General features: G+C 42.0%; 1 protein-coding gene across 1 annotated transcript; it reads left to right on the top strand.

The window, feature by feature from the left end:
- Window positions 1-1528: 1528 nt before the first annotated feature.
- LOC118425933 (somatomedin-B and thrombospondin type-1 domain-containing protein-like) lies at window positions 1529-18019 on the top strand. The gene is made up of 4 exons (XM_035835103.1): window positions 1529-2235; window positions 12799-12984; window positions 15904-15988; window positions 16306-18019. Exons 1-4 carry the CDS (start codon window positions 1989-1991, stop codon window positions 16589-16591), a joined length of 804 nt encoding a protein of 267 aa, XP_035690996.1. The 5' UTR covers window positions 1529-1988; the 3' UTR covers window positions 16592-18019.
- Window positions 18020-18239: the final 220 nt, after the last annotated feature.

Below are 18239 nucleotides of genomic sequence, written 5' to 3' on the forward strand. Positions count from 1 at the left end.
CCTGGAAACGGATGTCTTTGTTTTGTATTCTCCCAAGGGAGTATAATGTTTTATAAAGGTGATGTAAACGATTGCAAGCAGTAAACATTAAAAATATGGCTATTTGCTCGTTTTGTGTATGTGAGAAGGTGCTTAATATCAGGATTTTTTTCGAACAGGTGTGTTATGTCCCCTTAAGGCCATGACCAGTTTACACAGCTTTGTTTACGTCATTACCAACGAATATAACTTGACGTTTGATGTAACAGACCAAATATTTAAAAATTGCAAACGTGTCTTTCAACAGAAATTGCTTTATCAAAAATATCTCCTGATCTTTTGACCTTTGGATATATTTTACGATAAAAAAAGGATTTCGGAGAACAAAATACCGTAAATGCAGAAATGTTCGCGATGATTCTCTGTTCGCGGTTTTCGCGGTGGCCTCCTGACCGCGAACTAAAACCAACGCGAACATTTCTCCTTTATAGTATAAGACAGTCCATGGCGCTACCGCGAACTTAAAATCACCGCTTAAAACCAACACTCCATTCCCCGCTACCGCGAAAGTAAATCCCCGCGAACCGTTATTAAATGCATTTACAGTATTTATTTTGTTTTTGGCCCTTAACCTCGGTAAAACACTGAACAGATGTAGGGTACGGTCCAGTCTTTTACGTATGTTTTCAGTATACCTCTCTCTAGTGGTTGACGTTTGTCTATCTTCCCCTTTATAGTAAAATAACGTGCACAACTAAAACATCCTAAAAAATGTCACAAAACACGCTCCATTTGAAAATCTGGGACTAATCCTGATCCTTACATCTGCTTGGAGATTTAATCTTATAACATTGCGAAGAAGTGGGAGGAGGTTTTAGCGGTATGCGCGGGCCGACCTGGTTTAAAACTACTCCCACGTTAGAACTCTTAGAAATGTAAACACGCAAGGTCTAATATACTCCATCTTCTGCACTGCTGTCATGTATCTACGTTTGAATTGTAATCTAGATCCTCTAATCACAATTTGTCATTGTTAACAATTAATGAAGGTAGACGGGTGGGGTGGTAGGTTGGTCGTGAAAGTTTTTATTTTGTCACGTATCTTTCGCTCTCCGTGATTTTATTTCTCATTGTCGTGACAATGTGTTCATTTCAGATTACTGACTGCCCAATAGTCCGTAATTACATATCCGCAGGCCCAAACGATAGTGTTACCTTATTTCGAAATGAGCATGAGACACATACAATGCATTTTTAGGAATGTTGTGAATGTATGAATTGAAGTAGAATACGTTGATTTATACCTAGCAGGTGGTTATACATGTGTGTGTGAACATCTGAATCACAGTGTCTTTACGTGATTCTTACTTTGTTATTTTTTCTGTCTAAATCATTGGCTGATTGAATGATCCCATCACCATAGGGACCAATGATTTACGAATGAGGTGTTTCATTTTACGGCCGTTACCTGATGACGTTTCCCCGCCCCCCATTGGTCAGGGTCTGCTCCCGCCCCCATTGGTTCAGGGCCGTACTCGGTGTGTGTAAACAGGCGGGACTGAGCGCGGTAAGAGGCGAGGAGCAGAAAGGCGGGCGCGCTCTCTAGGGTTGTCCCGGGTCAGAATTGTTTGAGGGGTGGCGGTGAAATCCGCGGAGACAGATGTGTCAGCGGCACACAGCAGTATAGTACAGCACGTCCTGGTGGGTTTTTAGGTCGAGTGGAATTTGGACTGCTCCGGGAAGTTGTAATTTCCGCTGAGGAAAAAATCCATCCTCCGTTCACAGGTTGTTGAGAGAGAGGACTGTCCCAGACCTGGTATCGTATTGTCTTCGTTGTCAGCTCGCACCGATGGATTGCAAATAGTTGTTCGATTGGGCGGGCAAACAACAGACGGGGCCGGCGGGCCGGGATGAAAGCTTCGTGAAGCAGCTAGCGAGAGAGCGAGAGAGAGGAAGAGATCGTGGGCGAGTTGTGCGAGGAGCACGCACCGTTACAACCCGGAAGAGAGATGGAAATGTTTCCCCACCGCGGCGTTGTTGTTGCTGCTGTTGTTGTACTGTGGGTGTGTTTGTGCGGTGTACGGTACGTGCACGGAGACTGCCGCGACCGCCCGGAACCACAGTGTTGCACGGGACGGGACGCTTTCTGTCACAACTACGGCCTCAGGACAGACAATCGCTACGGCCCGTGCTACTGCGACGAAGCCTGTACTGCTCAGCAAGACTGTTGCCAAGACTATACCTGGATATGCATCCGTAAGTAATCCTTACCCCCTCCCTCATTTAGCTACCATAAAAAAGATCACTAAAAGTGTTGGGGTTTATGGGGTGGAAAATTACCTGGGCGTTCGCGTAAACAAAGACCAATTGGCTGTATGGAAGCTTGGCTACAGCCGAGGTTATTAGCTTGCTAATCAGGACACATCAGTAAGTTGTTCATTACCCCTATTAATTGTGTTATGTGGTCTAATCCGATCTAATGACTGGGCAGGGTTATGGACAAAAGGTTTTAGCCGCTTGGGTAGCCCCACAGGTGGGCGAGTCCAGGCCATATGTGTGGTACCAGATCCATATCTCAGTGTAAGGACCTTTTCTCTCCCTTTTCTATTTCATCTCAATGCTTGTACGAAATATCACGTAACAGAGTGGTCTGAAGAGGGGCGTTTTCTATTTCGACGTTTTGTTCGCCCTACTTTAAAAGACGGCTCATATTCCAGTGACGTCAGGTCTAAAGATAATGCACATGCAGCATATTTAGGAACCACATACATATCCTCTTGATTTTAAAAAACGTACATATCTTCATTCCCTAAAGTTTTTTAACGTCTAAGCAGTCGTCTGTAGTCTCTTGGTCCAAAATCAGACGACATTTTCCAACTCTGACCAAAATCAGACGACACTTTCCCCACTCGTTCCCAGCCTACACACGTGGACTTTCTCAAAGACTCTGTATAGGCCATAGGGGTTATTTACATATCTCACTACTGGGAGAAGAGCCAATTTGCAGAGTTTTCTCAACCTCCAGCGAACACTAGCCTATAGCTACTCAAACAATCCACTTCTTATCAACGAAAGACATACTGTTTCTGTTGCCTACGTGTTAGCAAAGAGTTTTATTCCATTTGTATCACAGACCTTTCAGTGTATTTTCCCGCCTTTCAATGACAAAGGTTCCAAGGGTCAACCGAACAATAAACCACGGTATTAAAAAAGCACAATGGTGCAAAACATGAGTTCTGTTTCACAGGCGCACTGGGGTGGGAAATAGCTGCCAGTTAGGTAAAAAGAAAACATCTGAAGCTTTTAACGAGGAGTTGAATCAAGAAGTCAAGTAGACAAGCACACAGAAACAAAGAGGCAAATATTGACGTCGTACTAGGAGAAGAAAACAGCTGCGAAGTATTGTGTGTAATGTATGGCTGTAGTAACGCCCCTACCGCCCCCTCTGATAAAAGTGCTCTCCGACAAAATGTGCAGATGTCGCTGTACAATGTAGCAAGTAAAAAATAGCCCTGTTTCTCCCAGCCTTTGTTATTCTGGCATATGTTTGGATAGCAGTCTCCATAGTTTATGGGCTACACCGTTTCCCTGGCAGTTGAGAAAATATGAAAGCCGTTAAGTTTCTGTTGATCACAATGGCGGTAAACACTGAAATCCCCAAGGGTTGGGCAAGAAGATGGAGAGGCATATTTGTATAGAAGAGTGACTGTAGAACTAAAACACTTAAAGATCACGTGTTAGATTAATACAGATTGGCTCTTATGCAGAGGGATTCTGGAATGTGTTACACAATAGTTGCTATGGTAACCCGGTTAAGAGGTACGCACCCCTTGCGTAAGGTCAAGCCTTGTGTAAAGGTACCCAATCATATACCCTAGTCAATAGCTGTGGACGGAAAGGCTTCTTATAGAACTATAAAAGGCTGCCCACATACATGTCATGTTCACCAACAAGCTTGGCATCCAACCATCCAGTCAGTTCTTCATAAAGTTTAGTATTCACATGCTGTGCAGGAATCAATAGAAGCGATACAGTTGGAAAACTACCCACAACAGGAGGGACTGGTAGGGATTCACGTACATGTATTGACTACAGCACATGGCTTTGGGTGGAGGGAGTGTTGCACAAAAAGAAATGGTATTAAAAAGTAATTCAGAAGATGTAGCCTTTTCCCAACACGATGCTTTAAGAAACAAGCAAAAACTTTATTGGAGATTTTAAGCTCAAATCCAAAAGTTGTAACTTCATAGTCCCCATACTACATAAAGTGTTGTTATTCATGTATACCGACCAAAGTCTGCGCGTTGACCCGACCCACTACTCTTGTCCAAAGCTCACATGTCCCGACACTGTTTGATGTTAGGGGCTAAGAAAAAAGTAGGACACGCTATTCAATATGTCACAAGTCGCTATATGCTTCAACGACATCTACGTTGTGAAAGTATTCTAGATATGTGCTCCCCTAAGACCCTATAGCAACTCTAGCCATTCCGCGTTTAAAATGGTATTGTGCATCACATAATTCACATTGCTGTTAAGGCTAGCGTGTAGTCTTTAACGTCGCATGGGGAAGCATGTCATCTTTTGGATACATAAAGATTAGTCCATCCAAACTACGTCCATGGAAAGACGATTCTTCATATTGTTCTAAGCAATATCTTCCTAACTACATGTATCCGAACTCTCGTTTTCTACTACTGTATATGCAGCGCTGTAAAATGACGGAGTAGCACTAAACCTTATGGTGTATATTTCAAGTACGCCAATCGCCAAGCAGATATAAGGTCTTGCTCAGTGCAGTCTCAGTGTTTTGTGTGTTTACGTTACATTGTACGTCACGAGCAGTAAAAAGTGTGTTAAAGACGTGAAAAACACAGATAAAACGCTGGGAATACGTGACTCTACCCATTTCAATACCCATCTCCAAATCCTACCGGCAATACCCTTTGATCGCCCTAGCGCTGTCCTTTATCTGTTGGCTTGGTGCACGCCACTCATTAATTTCGCGTTAAAGATTCCATTCTTCAAGAAAGACGCACAGAACCGTTTCTGTGGCATCAGTTGCCATGACTACGGCTCCATCCCAGAATCAACACTTATGGTTTGTGCGGAGTAAGCCTTATTCTTCAGAGCGGTGCTTTTCTGGTTTCTGAACGATTTGTTCAAACTAAGACGTGCTCAGCGCTACGTGATTCCGCTGTACGGGGTGATAAACAAGACTGTGAAAAAACAAGGGTTTCTTTAGAAGACAATCCAAATACGAAAGGGCATAATACGTACAAGTAGCAAATATTTTAAAGACGATTGGATATACACGTGGATCTTTATAGAAATAAACATTTAGCTCTAAAGAAATCTACGTAAGATTCAACGTTATAGTGTTCAGATAGGCAAGAAAATGTTCCTGCTTTGTACAAAGGCTATACAAAACAGAACGCAGATTTACAAAACGTGGATTGTTCTGTCAAATACGGACAATATCACAAAACTATTTGACGTGACATTTTCAGCAACCGACGTCCCGAAAAGTACTCGTCTGAAAGCGATATGAACACTGGGAGAAATTCCCCCAACAAACTTAAGTTGACCTCTGCCCTTTCAGGATACACACAACGTCTTCTACAATCCACATCTTTGTTTGGTAAGCTCTGGAGGCTGCAAAGAGAGTTCGGGGTCAACTTGAAAACCATCCGTACATCCTTGCCCCTCTTGACGTAATTGTCCTCTCTTCGGACACGCTCGGTGATTATCGGTAATTTTCGTTTCACTCCCGTGTGTCCGCGTCAATCATTCGGGAAAAAGTCCCACCGTCCTGCTATCTGTAAAATCTCGCAGAAACAGTTTAACAGCTGTGTGTGACTTGAACAATAAGTGACTCTTCGGTAATTAACATATTTGTGCCAACGAGGCCTGTCAACGATAACGGCCCGTGTCTGCATGGTATGTGCAAACCTGTCGTCCACTTGGGGGCGGCGTGCAATCTGGGGAGGGGGGCGTGAGGCAACAAGCGATGCACCTTGTTGACCTTGATTCACTCGTATTCGGTCTCCTCACCTTCAAACTAAAACACAAATAAGAGCGAAAATACACGCAGACGTCAAATAGCTTCGCTGTCGGGTTATAGGAGGGCCGCCTGTCGCCTAGAAACTTTTTTCTATCTCACTATTTACAGAGTTCCCCGGGTCTGTGTACTAAACAGTACTCCAGTTTGGTCATCGCATTGTATTCACCCTTATCTAATCATGGTGCATGACGGGAGCCATGTACCATAGGGGAAATAGGTCCCTCTTCAGTCACGTTTTTTTTTCAAAGGTGTGTTTACACTAAACACGCACCTGTTTTTAAAAGACAGGTGAAAAAGCACGTAGAATCCGTAAGCTTAGTGTAAACCAGTGCCGTTATTAAGAGGCGACTTGATATGAGTACGCTACAGAAAAAGGCGTTACATGCATTTGACGTACACATGTATCAGTCCAATTTAACGTTACCACGTCCTGTACAAGTAGAGATGTTACGTGTTTTTTCATTGGACGCCTATCGTTCACTATTGACCCAATGGCAAAACAGCCCTGTAGTCAAATTATTACCAAACCTGATTTTGTTACCAAAGCGAAAAATGGTGCGTTCTCTCCATTGTTTCATTTGGCAAAGAACAGGTCTACCCTTTTACCATCCTACATGGTTTATGGCCAACGCCCTGATTTGTTCCAGTTAAGGCTAGTGTTTACCGTCCCATCCCGTTTTAAGATGTTTATTCCTTTGTTTACCAGCCTTATCTGGAAGCAAACTGTGCTTTCCAAACGAGTCCCCATTTAATTATTTAAGCGTGACCTTTTCCTGAACAGCTCTTGCTCGGTAACGATACCCGGGCCCGTTAAGTAGTTGGCCATGCTCTTAATTTTACTCCACGATGTTATGCGGCTCAGTACCATTGAAGTAGCGCTGATGGCTTTCATATAATCATAATTCGTTGCAGAATATGAAGCTGGTAGCATGACACGTGAGTTTGATTTTAGAGTATAAGAAGAGTAACGTTTCAGTACATACTCCACTCTGGCAAAAATCGGTCATGTCCCTCGAATGCCATATAATTACATTCATACATAATATGTATGTGTGATAGGGATCTCTAAAGTGTCTTTTATCTGGAATTCCCGCGGCATGCTTGTTGTCCTCAGGCATCCGTTACACGGCGTCCCTATGTAAACTACACCATACCTGTCTACCTTAAGGAACAGAACTACTCGTATGGTACGTGACCCGTCCCCTACTTGTCCTCCTAAGCCTTCTTATGTGGCTTTCGACGAGCACCCGAGTAAAATATGATACAACGCCGATATGACGGTTAAACCGTAACTGGCGTGTCCCTGAAGGTTCATTACCGTCAAGCGATCGCCACTGGCGTGTACAATGCCACCTACACGTTCTCTTTTGGGACGAACGAAGGACCGATATATATCCTTCCGTGTGATGTTTGAACCGTCACCTAATTTTTCACGCCAAAGCCGACTTTCGATGCTATTTTCGAGCAACTGTATAGTAAAATGCGGATATTGCTCTTAACTCCGCCTGGTGTGTACCTAAAGGTTCATTTTGGGGACTAGTGTACAGCCAGTACATGTACGTCCTTTTGTGTCATGCTTGACCGGTTACTCGTCACCTCATTATTTTACATACTAAAGGCTTTCGATGCTCACCGGACGAGAACTAGGGCAAAGTATTGGCATGGCTCGTTAATCTAAAGCTGGGGTGTCCCTAAAGGTTCCATTTTGGGACCAGTTAACGTCAGACTGTTACCTCCGTTAGTTTGGACACAGAAAAGCGCCACCTTTCCCCAGAATTTGACAACTTGTCGTTTAGCAGGTCCGTTGAAAAATGCACAAGGGAATACATATATAATAAGCAGGCAGCCGTCATGTCCTACTCCTAGATAAAGGTGTCCCCTGATCTAAGGACTATGTCTATAGCGTTGTGGGTGGTTGGAGTTTCACGTGTCAGGACTATCATTCCAACAATCCATCCTCACGGCCTACCTGAGCGGCCACCCTGCTAAGGTCATTCTAATCAGCTGCTCTGCTAATTCGACGTCTAAGGAAAGCTCAGGGTGTCTCTTGTTGTTGAAGAAATCTAATGAGGAGTCCTTTCTCCATACGTCAGCGCTGAAAGCATGCAATTTGCATCGAAGTCCTCTTAATCATTGGGGGAACTAAGTGGATATTGAATGGTTGCCTATTGAGTTACGGATCAGCCATGAGAGCTGGAGAAGATTGGGTTCCGGTTTGTCAATGGCTGTGTTGAAGCATTTGATTCAATTATCACGACCGAATCAGACCGTGTCGTATTTTTGGAAGACCGCAGGCACTTTAGAGAATGACTTGTAGAAAACTTAGCCCTCGCTAAAGAAAGCCAGACCCCGTGTACTTTTATGTCAGATGGCTGTTTGTGTGCGTAACTCTTTACAGCGTCCACAGACCATGTGTCCCTGCCCTCTCTCACATGTAAGGCTATATATCAGACTGTAGAAGACGTGCAGAGCACTTAACGGTACAGGAATAAGCCACATGTTGGCTATTTATAGCTGGTATGACCATATGCACTTTGTATCATTGATGGGTAATTTACCTGCATGCCTCCCCCATCCTGCGTATACGTTTCTGTGATTAAGAAGACAGAAAATTTTTCAGCTCTAAAAGTGATTATATCGTGCTATCAAGATCAGGGGCACATACCCTGTCACTGTCAGCCAACCAATGGGATATTACATAACAGATGGACTAGGAAATAAGTGCCATCTGCCCGAACCTTGGGGAGACAAGGGATTCAATTAGTCTGATTTGTCACCGGCATTTGCGGTGACCTTGGGCGCCCAAGATGGCGGCCGCGTACGTGGAATTCTCACTAAACTTTCATGAAACAACAAATCACGTCATCTTTAACGTGATTGTAGTCAAACGGAGGAAATAAAAGGCGCTTTTTGTGGGAGAGGAGGTCGGAGGCCGTCCTCACGGCGGCAGTAATCGCTCGTAAGGTCGCGAGCTTGCTTGTCGAGGTGAAATGTCTGACGGTTGTATTACTTCTGGAAGAAAAAAAGTCAGACAGACACGGACAAAGGATCAACTTGACTCCTGTCATTTCTCGTCAAAAAAGTACCTTAGTGTTCTATTCTGTATCAGTTCTAATTGGTATATCATGATAGGTTCCAGATAATGTCACTTACGAGTTCCAGACCCGTTAGTCTTCAGATATAGTTTTCACTCTTTCTTACATCACTCTAGTTCGTTAGGAGCCTTAGGCAATATTCTGGATCAGTTTTCACGATGAAGATATGATCTTGATAGCTGTGTAGCTTCATGCACCGATGTACGTGTCTGAAGTGTGTCTGGAAGATGTCAAAGTTGAGTTTCATCCCTATCATATTTGATTACTACAGAGAGAGGTACGTAGTGCCGTTTTTATAACGGTGTATATATGTACACGTATATGGACAAGGGTTAGATCTAGATAGATGCCGTGGTTAGCTGGTAATGATATTTGTTATGTGGAAAGGTTCTGCTATCTTGTAGTTGAATACGCCCTGTCGTGTGTGAGCCCCCTAGCGGCTTTCATTGGAACTACAATGCAACTTCCGACTTTATATCTTATTCCTTGGATACGAGGACATGATCGAAAACGAAAGACAAGTTTAGACTCATGCATGACGACAATAGTAAAATATGTTCTACTGCCTATACGTATTAGGAAATACGAATGAATCATGAATGAGTCTATGCTAAGTGCATTTGTTATTTGACCTTGACCTCATATGCTTTCATATCAGCTAGACACGTTATGAGCAATGGGAACTATATGAAATAAGAGCAAGTCAGCGATAGTTGCATACTTGCATACGAAAACGCTGTTGAGTATGCAAATACCATACTTTCCCGCAATGCGTATGCTGAAAAATTCATCAAGATAGTCCCAGAAATTGCAGAAAAGATGAAAATGAACCCAAGTGTGAAAGACAGTTAAACAGTCCCTTCTCACTCCTTGTAGCTCTTGCAGAATGCTCAAAGGTCAAAAGGGTCAGCCTAAATCGCCAAGAAACCCTTCGTACCCAACATACGGTTCTTGACCTTTGTCTACCATCTCTGAGACTTTCACCAGTGGAAATATACATCGTCAAGCACTGGTTAAAGTCCACTTCAAAATCTTTTGAACCTGACAGACTGTTTGCTTGTAGATGTCACAACTCCAAGGACAAACCTATCACGGACATGTGTTTTTGTCGAGAGTTTGCAAGAACAGAAGTTTAACTGCACCACGAAATATCTTTTAAAGCTGGGGTGATATCAAAGGCACGGCAATACTATCAATTTGAGGCCGGGAACTTTCATCTTAGTTTGGAAAAAATGACGTCATGATTAAAGTGAAAGTAAAAAGTTGTTAACTCAAAAGTCACTGTCATTTTAAAGAATTACCAAGTTACCTGTGGGTCGATTTGAAGCATGTTATAAACGTCATAAAAGAACAACCACATTGTCTTCATTTCAACATTTGAAAAGAGTTTGCATTTTCCTTCTTCTGTCATATTAACGATTTGTGCATCCTTTGCAATCAAAATTTTAAGTTTTTATGTATCATGACATCAAAACGGACTAACACAATAATTATCCCATTATACACATCCTATCTACAAACATATTGCTCTCGCTCATTCCTCCTTGTTTTGACTGGATGTTTTGACGACTATTTCTTGTTCAAATTTGCACACACGGCGAAACGGATGCCTTGGTCAAAGGGTAATTCATAGACGTCTGGCATTAATGATTTACTGAGAACGTGTTTCTAATAAGTACATGCATATATACTACATGTATATCAAATAACTACCATATTGAATCAAAGTTTGTACATTTAGATGCTAAGATGTGGTACTCATTCTTTTCGTACAAGACTACATATATCATAAGACCCCGTTCACATGTAACTTGTAAGCTTGTTAACTTGGTTAAGTTGGATTTGGGTCAAAATCCAATTTCAACAGCATACCGGTTGTTTTCGAAATGTCTCAAATCACCTCATATTGTGGTCTTGATTTGACGAATCCTGTATAATTCCGATTTGGGCTATCTACTACATTCGCAGTTTCAGAGCAAAATCCAAATTTGATGTGAACCCCAGTGTGGCCAGAGCCTTGGAATAAACCACCCTGCTATAGGAGTTACAGTGTAAATATTTAACAATCCTTATCATTCATGAAAGGTCATTAAGGTATAATTACAGCAACATGTAAGTGTACAGTGCCGCTGTTTGAAACTTAGATACCTTGCTGACGATATCTCGCTCCCTGATGGCGTTATCTGTGTCTCCTGTTTACATGCTGAAAAATTAACTGTGATTGAAATATATCAGACGATTTTTTCAGCTCTGTTCTGTGATACGTCAGATTTTTCTTGTCACTCAGGAAAATGTTCCCACAGGAGAAATGTTCATGTTGACTCAGTTTGGCGTGTCAACGTGGGCACTAATTTGCATACTCAGACAACATTGTTCATGTCAAAAACCTACGACCCTGTCTGATACGGCCATGTTCAAATATTGTCATTGCGCTCGTTCGTCACCATGTGTCTGGACCGGTACTGGGGTAGGGGGTGTATGGTCATGTTTCTACTCATGAAACAAGCCAGATGTCCTCTTCTGGTTTAACATATCCGACAGATACCTCCCACCTGCACATAGAAAATGACACGAGCAATGTTTTTGACTTGCGGCCATTTCATTCGCCTTACGTAATTGATTTACTTGGTGTCACTGCATTATCCTTTCTGCTTGTTTCACACGTCTTTCAATGGGTACGTTTCTCCTCCAAACCTTGCTATTGTAGAAAATATTATGAAAACCTGTAATGTAAGACTCACACAACCAGGGAATATACATACACCATTAGTCAAAAACTACCGCAGTAACTGTTGATATTACAAAACAAAACAATATAATTGATCTTGTATTACTTTCCTATGTGACTGCCTCTGGTATTATTTCTACATATTCGATTCCAAAGAGTTAAGAAACATCTTAAATGCTTTTGAAAGAATTGTTGTCTTTTATCCCTTTCCTCCATCTCTTTCTTTCCCTTTCTCCATTGGTTTCTAGACAGCCCGGTCCGTTTGTCAAAACTATAAGTGAATAGAGAATGGGAGGAATTCTACTGTAGGCAGAAGGTTTGCTTTATAGGCTTAGAAGATTGGCACTCCTCGGGCTGTAGGCGTTTTAAACCCGTTCTGGTATTTTGGGTACTTGGACAAGATTCAAACTAGCTAAGCTTTTTACTATCAAGGTCCGGTAAGGACATTTTACGAAGAGAAAAACGGCAGATGTTTTTATCTTGATAAGGCTGTTTTTCTCTTCCTATGTCGTAAGAAATCAAATGTGGATGTTGTTTAATCTGAGACAACGTTGAATGATGATGAAGCTATTCATTATGCACTTTTCTTTATCATTTTTGTCACATTGGATAAACATAGTCAATTGTTCGATGGAAGTTGGTATCAGAAAACTGAAAGTGCGCATTGTTGTGTTTATCTAAACAAAGCGGATTTTCAAAGGTTGCCTAGACATCTTACTCATGACATTCTGGTCTACTAGTAGAGATGATTTTTTCCGCACGGATATTTATTTTGGCGGCACCTCCGGGCCGGTGCCATTGAGAGCGCCTATCTATTAAACAGATGCTTGACATGAATTCAAACAATGTATCATATTTGATTCTTTGTTGCTCACTTTGCCCGAAGCCTTCAAGTGGATAACGTTTGTCCTTGGTTTGTCTATTTACCCCAGCCGTGGACTGTGAGGTCGGGGAGTGGTCGGGTTGGTCCGCCTGCACCAGTTCCTGTGACATCGGGTTTGCCGAGCGACGGCGACGGGTGACGAAAGAGCCGAAGAACGGCGGAAAGGCGTGCCCACCGGAAGTGGAGAGACGAGGCTGTTACGAATGGGACGCGCGAAAATGTGATCCAGCCACAGGTACTTTAGTCACTCTATTTGTTTGTCTGTCTGTTTGTTTGTTGTTTCTGCAATGTATTTGTAATACATAACTGTCAGCGTTGAATTGACTGATGGTAACTATTGGTATTCACTATCTTTCAACTAACACATTTCAAAAACGTTAACTGTATGAAGATGTTGACCAATGGCCTTACAACCGTTAGTACATACAAATTCTAGTTCTAACGAACCAACAAGGTCGTCACTGTTATTTTAGCTAAGCTTAGCTCACTTCTATAACATTTGTTTACTAAGACAAACCTTAACTTTAAAAGGGTTGAGCCATTTACAATTCAAGTAAAGTACGAATTTGCGTAGCTAATTCCATTATATTATCCTCCTGACTTTCAAGCCAAGCAAATGGCATAAAAATAATGCCAAATTTTGAAAAGCGAGCAATGATTAGATTACTATTTCTTACATGTATACAACAACTTGAGTTGCAATACAGGCTACGAGCCTCGACAAGTTCACAGCATTCCAACAAATGACGCCATAAGTCAATATGTCCAATGGCGGCGCTCATGAAACCATATGGTCCTACGATAAACCTGTGGTCAATAAAGAGGTTACGCCGTACATTCAACTTCAATCCCTCTCAGTCTGTGCTAAATTGTAACCAGCCGCGTTCATTTAACAAGAGCACGCAGCTTTCAGAAGGTTATCTACATACCATTGAACACGAAGCTGGCATGTTACAACTGTACATTATGGCTTTCAAGTGCAAGTGTGTGGGCGGTGGAGATTACTGTCGCCTAGCAACGGGCGGTCATTGCCAAACCTCTTAAACTTAGCCTTGTTGGGAGCCAAAATCCATTAAGAGTGCTTTCTAGCTGGGTACTTAACTGAATGTCAAGTTCGCGTTTTTTCTCTTCTCGTCACGCGTGTATGAATCTATTTAGATGGAGCTCACTCACTCACTCACGACCCGTAACCACGGAAGCATTCATAAATATCATAAACGCGTATATATCTTTTGTAAATCGTAGAGGGCATTTCAAAATCATATTATCAAGCAGTTAATTAAGGTAACACACTCTTTTAAATGGCAACGACAAATTTGAAATAGCTTGGTTCTTTGTTGTAATGCTGAATGTTTCTGGTACTTTAAAACATGAATCATAGCAGTTTCATCTTGCATAATCATATGATGAAAATCTGACAATCCAGACAAGCGTTCTGACCTGAAAGCCGTGAGTGGGTACATGCCTGTTTAAGCTATCTATGGCGTACCTGTCGACAAATGTGTATTGTAGTAGTCGTCTAAGTCAAAATGACTACAAGAGTTGTTTTTCTAAACCCCCTTGCATGTGTCACAAGTTGAAGTGTGAAGGCTTGTGGTAGGTGGGAAGGAATGCAAGAGGTGTCAGACTATGTAAGTGCTGGTGGGAACCGCAGGTTTTGTACCGGTTATATATAGACATGAGTGTGAGGAGTACATGGAACTCAGACCACGGTAAATATACTTTGCAGTGTTGTAGCAAACTAGCCCCCCCCCCCCTCCCAAAAATAATACTAAAAATAAAATAACATAAAAACAGCCCCGTTCGGAGCCTGCAACGGAGGCTAGTAGTGTTCTACATCGGACATGGTAAAACATGTTATACCTGTAGCCTCCATAGCAGGCTCTCGGGGCTTTTCTCGGGGCTGATGATACACTTTTCCATTTCTTTTTGTAATGGGTCGCTTGTGCCGCCAGCCCGCAGCACAAACAACCAAGAAAAAGGTCCAGAGAGTCTGCTGTAGAGGCTAGGATCCTACAAAGCACACAGCTATGCCAATCCACATTAAATCCCTATGGCGTTTGTCGTAAAATAGATTTGCGACAACATATTGAGGGCATTCTTGGGACAGTCGTGGTGTGTCGTACTTTACAATACTAAACTACCTTCCCTCATATAGTCTCGCTGAAAATCGTACGAGAAAAAATTGTACGACAAAAAAACACATTCCACTTATAGGTTATATAAAAAGTGACGCTTTGAATTTGAGAATGGGTAAATTAAGTGAATTTCACTTTAAGTAAAAACGCCACATTTCCAACATGCATTCCTTAAGTCATTCGTACCTCTGCCTGCACTTGAGGGTTCTAGAATTCTAGTCGTGTTTTATGTCCTCCTTAGCCCTGTTCTCACCGTTTGAACTTGACATTGAGTGTCAGATAAGCACCTCTTACATCCCTTGATGATAGGTTGAAACTTACCACATGTTCCATGTTGTCACTGGGACGTATTTTCTTACTCGCTCTGAAATTTCGCTCAAGCATTCCAGAGAGAAGACATGGAACACATGCTTCGTAATGTTGATGTTTTTCAGTAATAAAAAAATAATTTCTTTCAGTCTTCAGTGGCATAAATGGAAAACATTCATTTATAACCTTTCTTAATTTTGTGCTTATACATCTTTAGTACGCACTCCTTTTATGTTATGGAGAATGGTTAATGATAAAATGTGCAGATATGGACCAATTGCAAAGGGATTTATTGTGAAGAAGGAAGGAATTCATTGTTCATAGATTACGATTGTGGCAGAAAGTGGTGTTGTGGTTAGAGTCGTTGACTCAGTACTAAGTTCGAATCCCTGACACATCGATGTTGTGCCCTTTACAGATATGTCCTCACTCCACTCAGAATCCCTTTACCAGAGTTGCTAGGTAACAGGCGAAGACCCACCCATGAAACTCTCCCTGTGCCCGCGACACGCCGGACAGGTGTAAAGCCTCCACGCGTAGAGCCTCCTATCGGCTTTGGTGAAGACTGCACTGCAGTAGGGTAGCCCCCGCATCAGGATGGCGCCGTGCGACCGTTGCCGTTCTAAAAGGGGTGATGGTTCTTTATCTATTTTCTTGCTTGTTTATTTGTTTGCTTATCTATATTTTGTACAATTGTTTTTCTGTAGATGTTGCCCTGCTCACCCCAGCTGAGTTCAGCCGTGACCAGTACCCGGACTTCAGACCCAAAAGAGTCATCAACACTAGGAACAGGTGAATAAGGAAGGAACATTTCTCAACTGTACAATTTCTACTCCCTTACCTGTGTCATTCAGTCTATAGCCTAGAAATGCGTGACACACTTGACGACTATCTTAAACCTTCACGATTCTGAGTTATTCATGCCGTCATTGTCATTGTCACATGAAATGGGTACCTTGGCCATAAGAAAATACAGACTGAAAGAGATTCGAACTATGAAGTAATCCTGCAGCTGGTCAAAACAAAATGTGGTTAAAAAAACATAACCGAATAAAAACTAAACTGTATCAAATTCTACGATTTCAAGTGTTCTGTTTTCTATGTTTCAGCTACTGCGTGTTCTTCTACATGAATGAGGTACCGACGACCTGTATCCTCCACCGGCAGGCCGGCCAGTGGACCCACGCGCTGCAGCCGCGCTCCACGGTGTGTGTGGAGTGTCAGCCCGCCGCCATGGACAGGAACGGCCGCTGCTCCGGGGACGGCGTGGACGACGCCTCGACCCTGTGGAAGGCCATGGGCGTGACGGGGTGCCAGGGCTCGTGGCTGCGTGCCGAGAAGAGAGAGGACTGTAACTGCGGAGACAGACCCGGCACGGACTTCTTGTTCGTGTAACACCCTCCCAAAAGTGAACAAAAAGTGTGAATTCTCTACTTACGTCTCCCCAAACAATTGTGTTTCTTTAACACGAAATCCATCGGCGTTGGTAGATCATGGAGTTCAAATATAAACCTTTGGTTCAACTGAAAGAAAAGAAATATACCAACTTTCCAGAAAGTCACGTGACATTTACAGAAAACCATGTTCCAAATGTGAGTGGGTCAGTACTTCTGAAGAAGGTCGATCCTCACAGTCATATTGGTGCATCAGTTGAGTTTGAATTCCTTTGCCACCTTCATTTTTCTTGATATGTTGAAGATTTGAACTGTTTCATATTTTCTTGGTGCTTTTAAAATTGGAAATAATGTTGTTTTTCTCTCATTAGTCATTACTTTAAGAACAGAAGTGTAACAAGAGTCTTGTCTATAGACTTTCTTATATAAAGATTTTTTTTTAATTGTGGCCACAAGAATATGAGTCCACCTGATAGTGCTTAATATAGCTTGTGTTGTGAAAACGAGCCCCTAAACTAAGTTTGAACGGTATTCTTATTACCCCTGTACTTTATCAAATTCATGAATTCATATGTGAATTGTTATAGGTTTTAAGTATCGTTGCACTATCGTTTGTGATTCAGATAATGACATTGTGGCATCGTTTACTCAGTGATCTTTTCTCTTTACTCATGTACAAGAAACAGCGAAGCACTGAATTTAAATTTTGTAACACATTTTACGCGTTTATAATCAAATTCGAACCTTGAATCAGTTAGGTTAGCGAATGAAAATTAAAAGTTTTACATGTATTTATTGTTCAAAAAAGTATTGCACCGTGTACGTTCTTTATATGCTTGCTCACTTATAGAATTGATACAAATATTGAAATCTGTATAAACTGTAGTGTTGGGTTGGGTTGGGTTGGGATTAGGTAGGGTTGAATTGGCTCTGGTTCGGTTACACTATCCGCACACGGTCAAGAATTTGATGTGGAAGATGTTTTTGGCAACGCCTCTGGGGCGAGCCTAATTGTGGTTGTTTTTAAACATAGGTCGACCTTATTTCTCTAAACACAAGTCTGTAGCCACGGCACGATACCATACCGAACAGGACATGTCTACTCAGGGCTTTATAATCAGTGTTTTGTAGTATTTCAGAGAGTTTTTCAGTTGAGTCAACACCGTTTGGTTTTTAGTCTTTTCCATAAGTCAGCATTCAGGAACTAGGAAATTAAACATACTGTACTCGTATTTCTGCGAACTGAAATCAAATCTAAATCTAAAAATGTTTTCAACATGCCAGAACTTATTTGTCAGCGTATTTCCCTTGATCGTTTGATAATTTAGCAAAGTAAGCGCATAATGTTGTATACCAATGACGTTGTACATGGATGTCACATATTTATGTCTTGTATATTATCACCTAATAAATGTTTGTAACCAAACAATGCTTCTCTATTTTCTTTTATGTGTTTTGTTTGTGTTGCTAAATGTGAGGAAAGACAACCGTTCGCTGTACTAATTTAGTATGTTACAGCGCCAAGTCCTCTCACGATTTTCCTGAACGATGACGTAATGTAAATTTATACAGGAGCACACAATAATTCATCTCGCAGTTCCAAGTATGCATGTTCAATGACAATGCATTGTGGTCTAGGTTCAATCTCC

The sequence above is a fragment of the Branchiostoma floridae genome, chromosome 11 (assembly GCF_000003815.2).
Source record: "Branchiostoma floridae strain S238N-H82 chromosome 11, Bfl_VNyyK, whole genome shotgun sequence".
NCBI lineage: Eukaryota > Metazoa > Chordata > Leptocardii > Amphioxiformes > Branchiostomatidae > Branchiostoma > Branchiostoma floridae.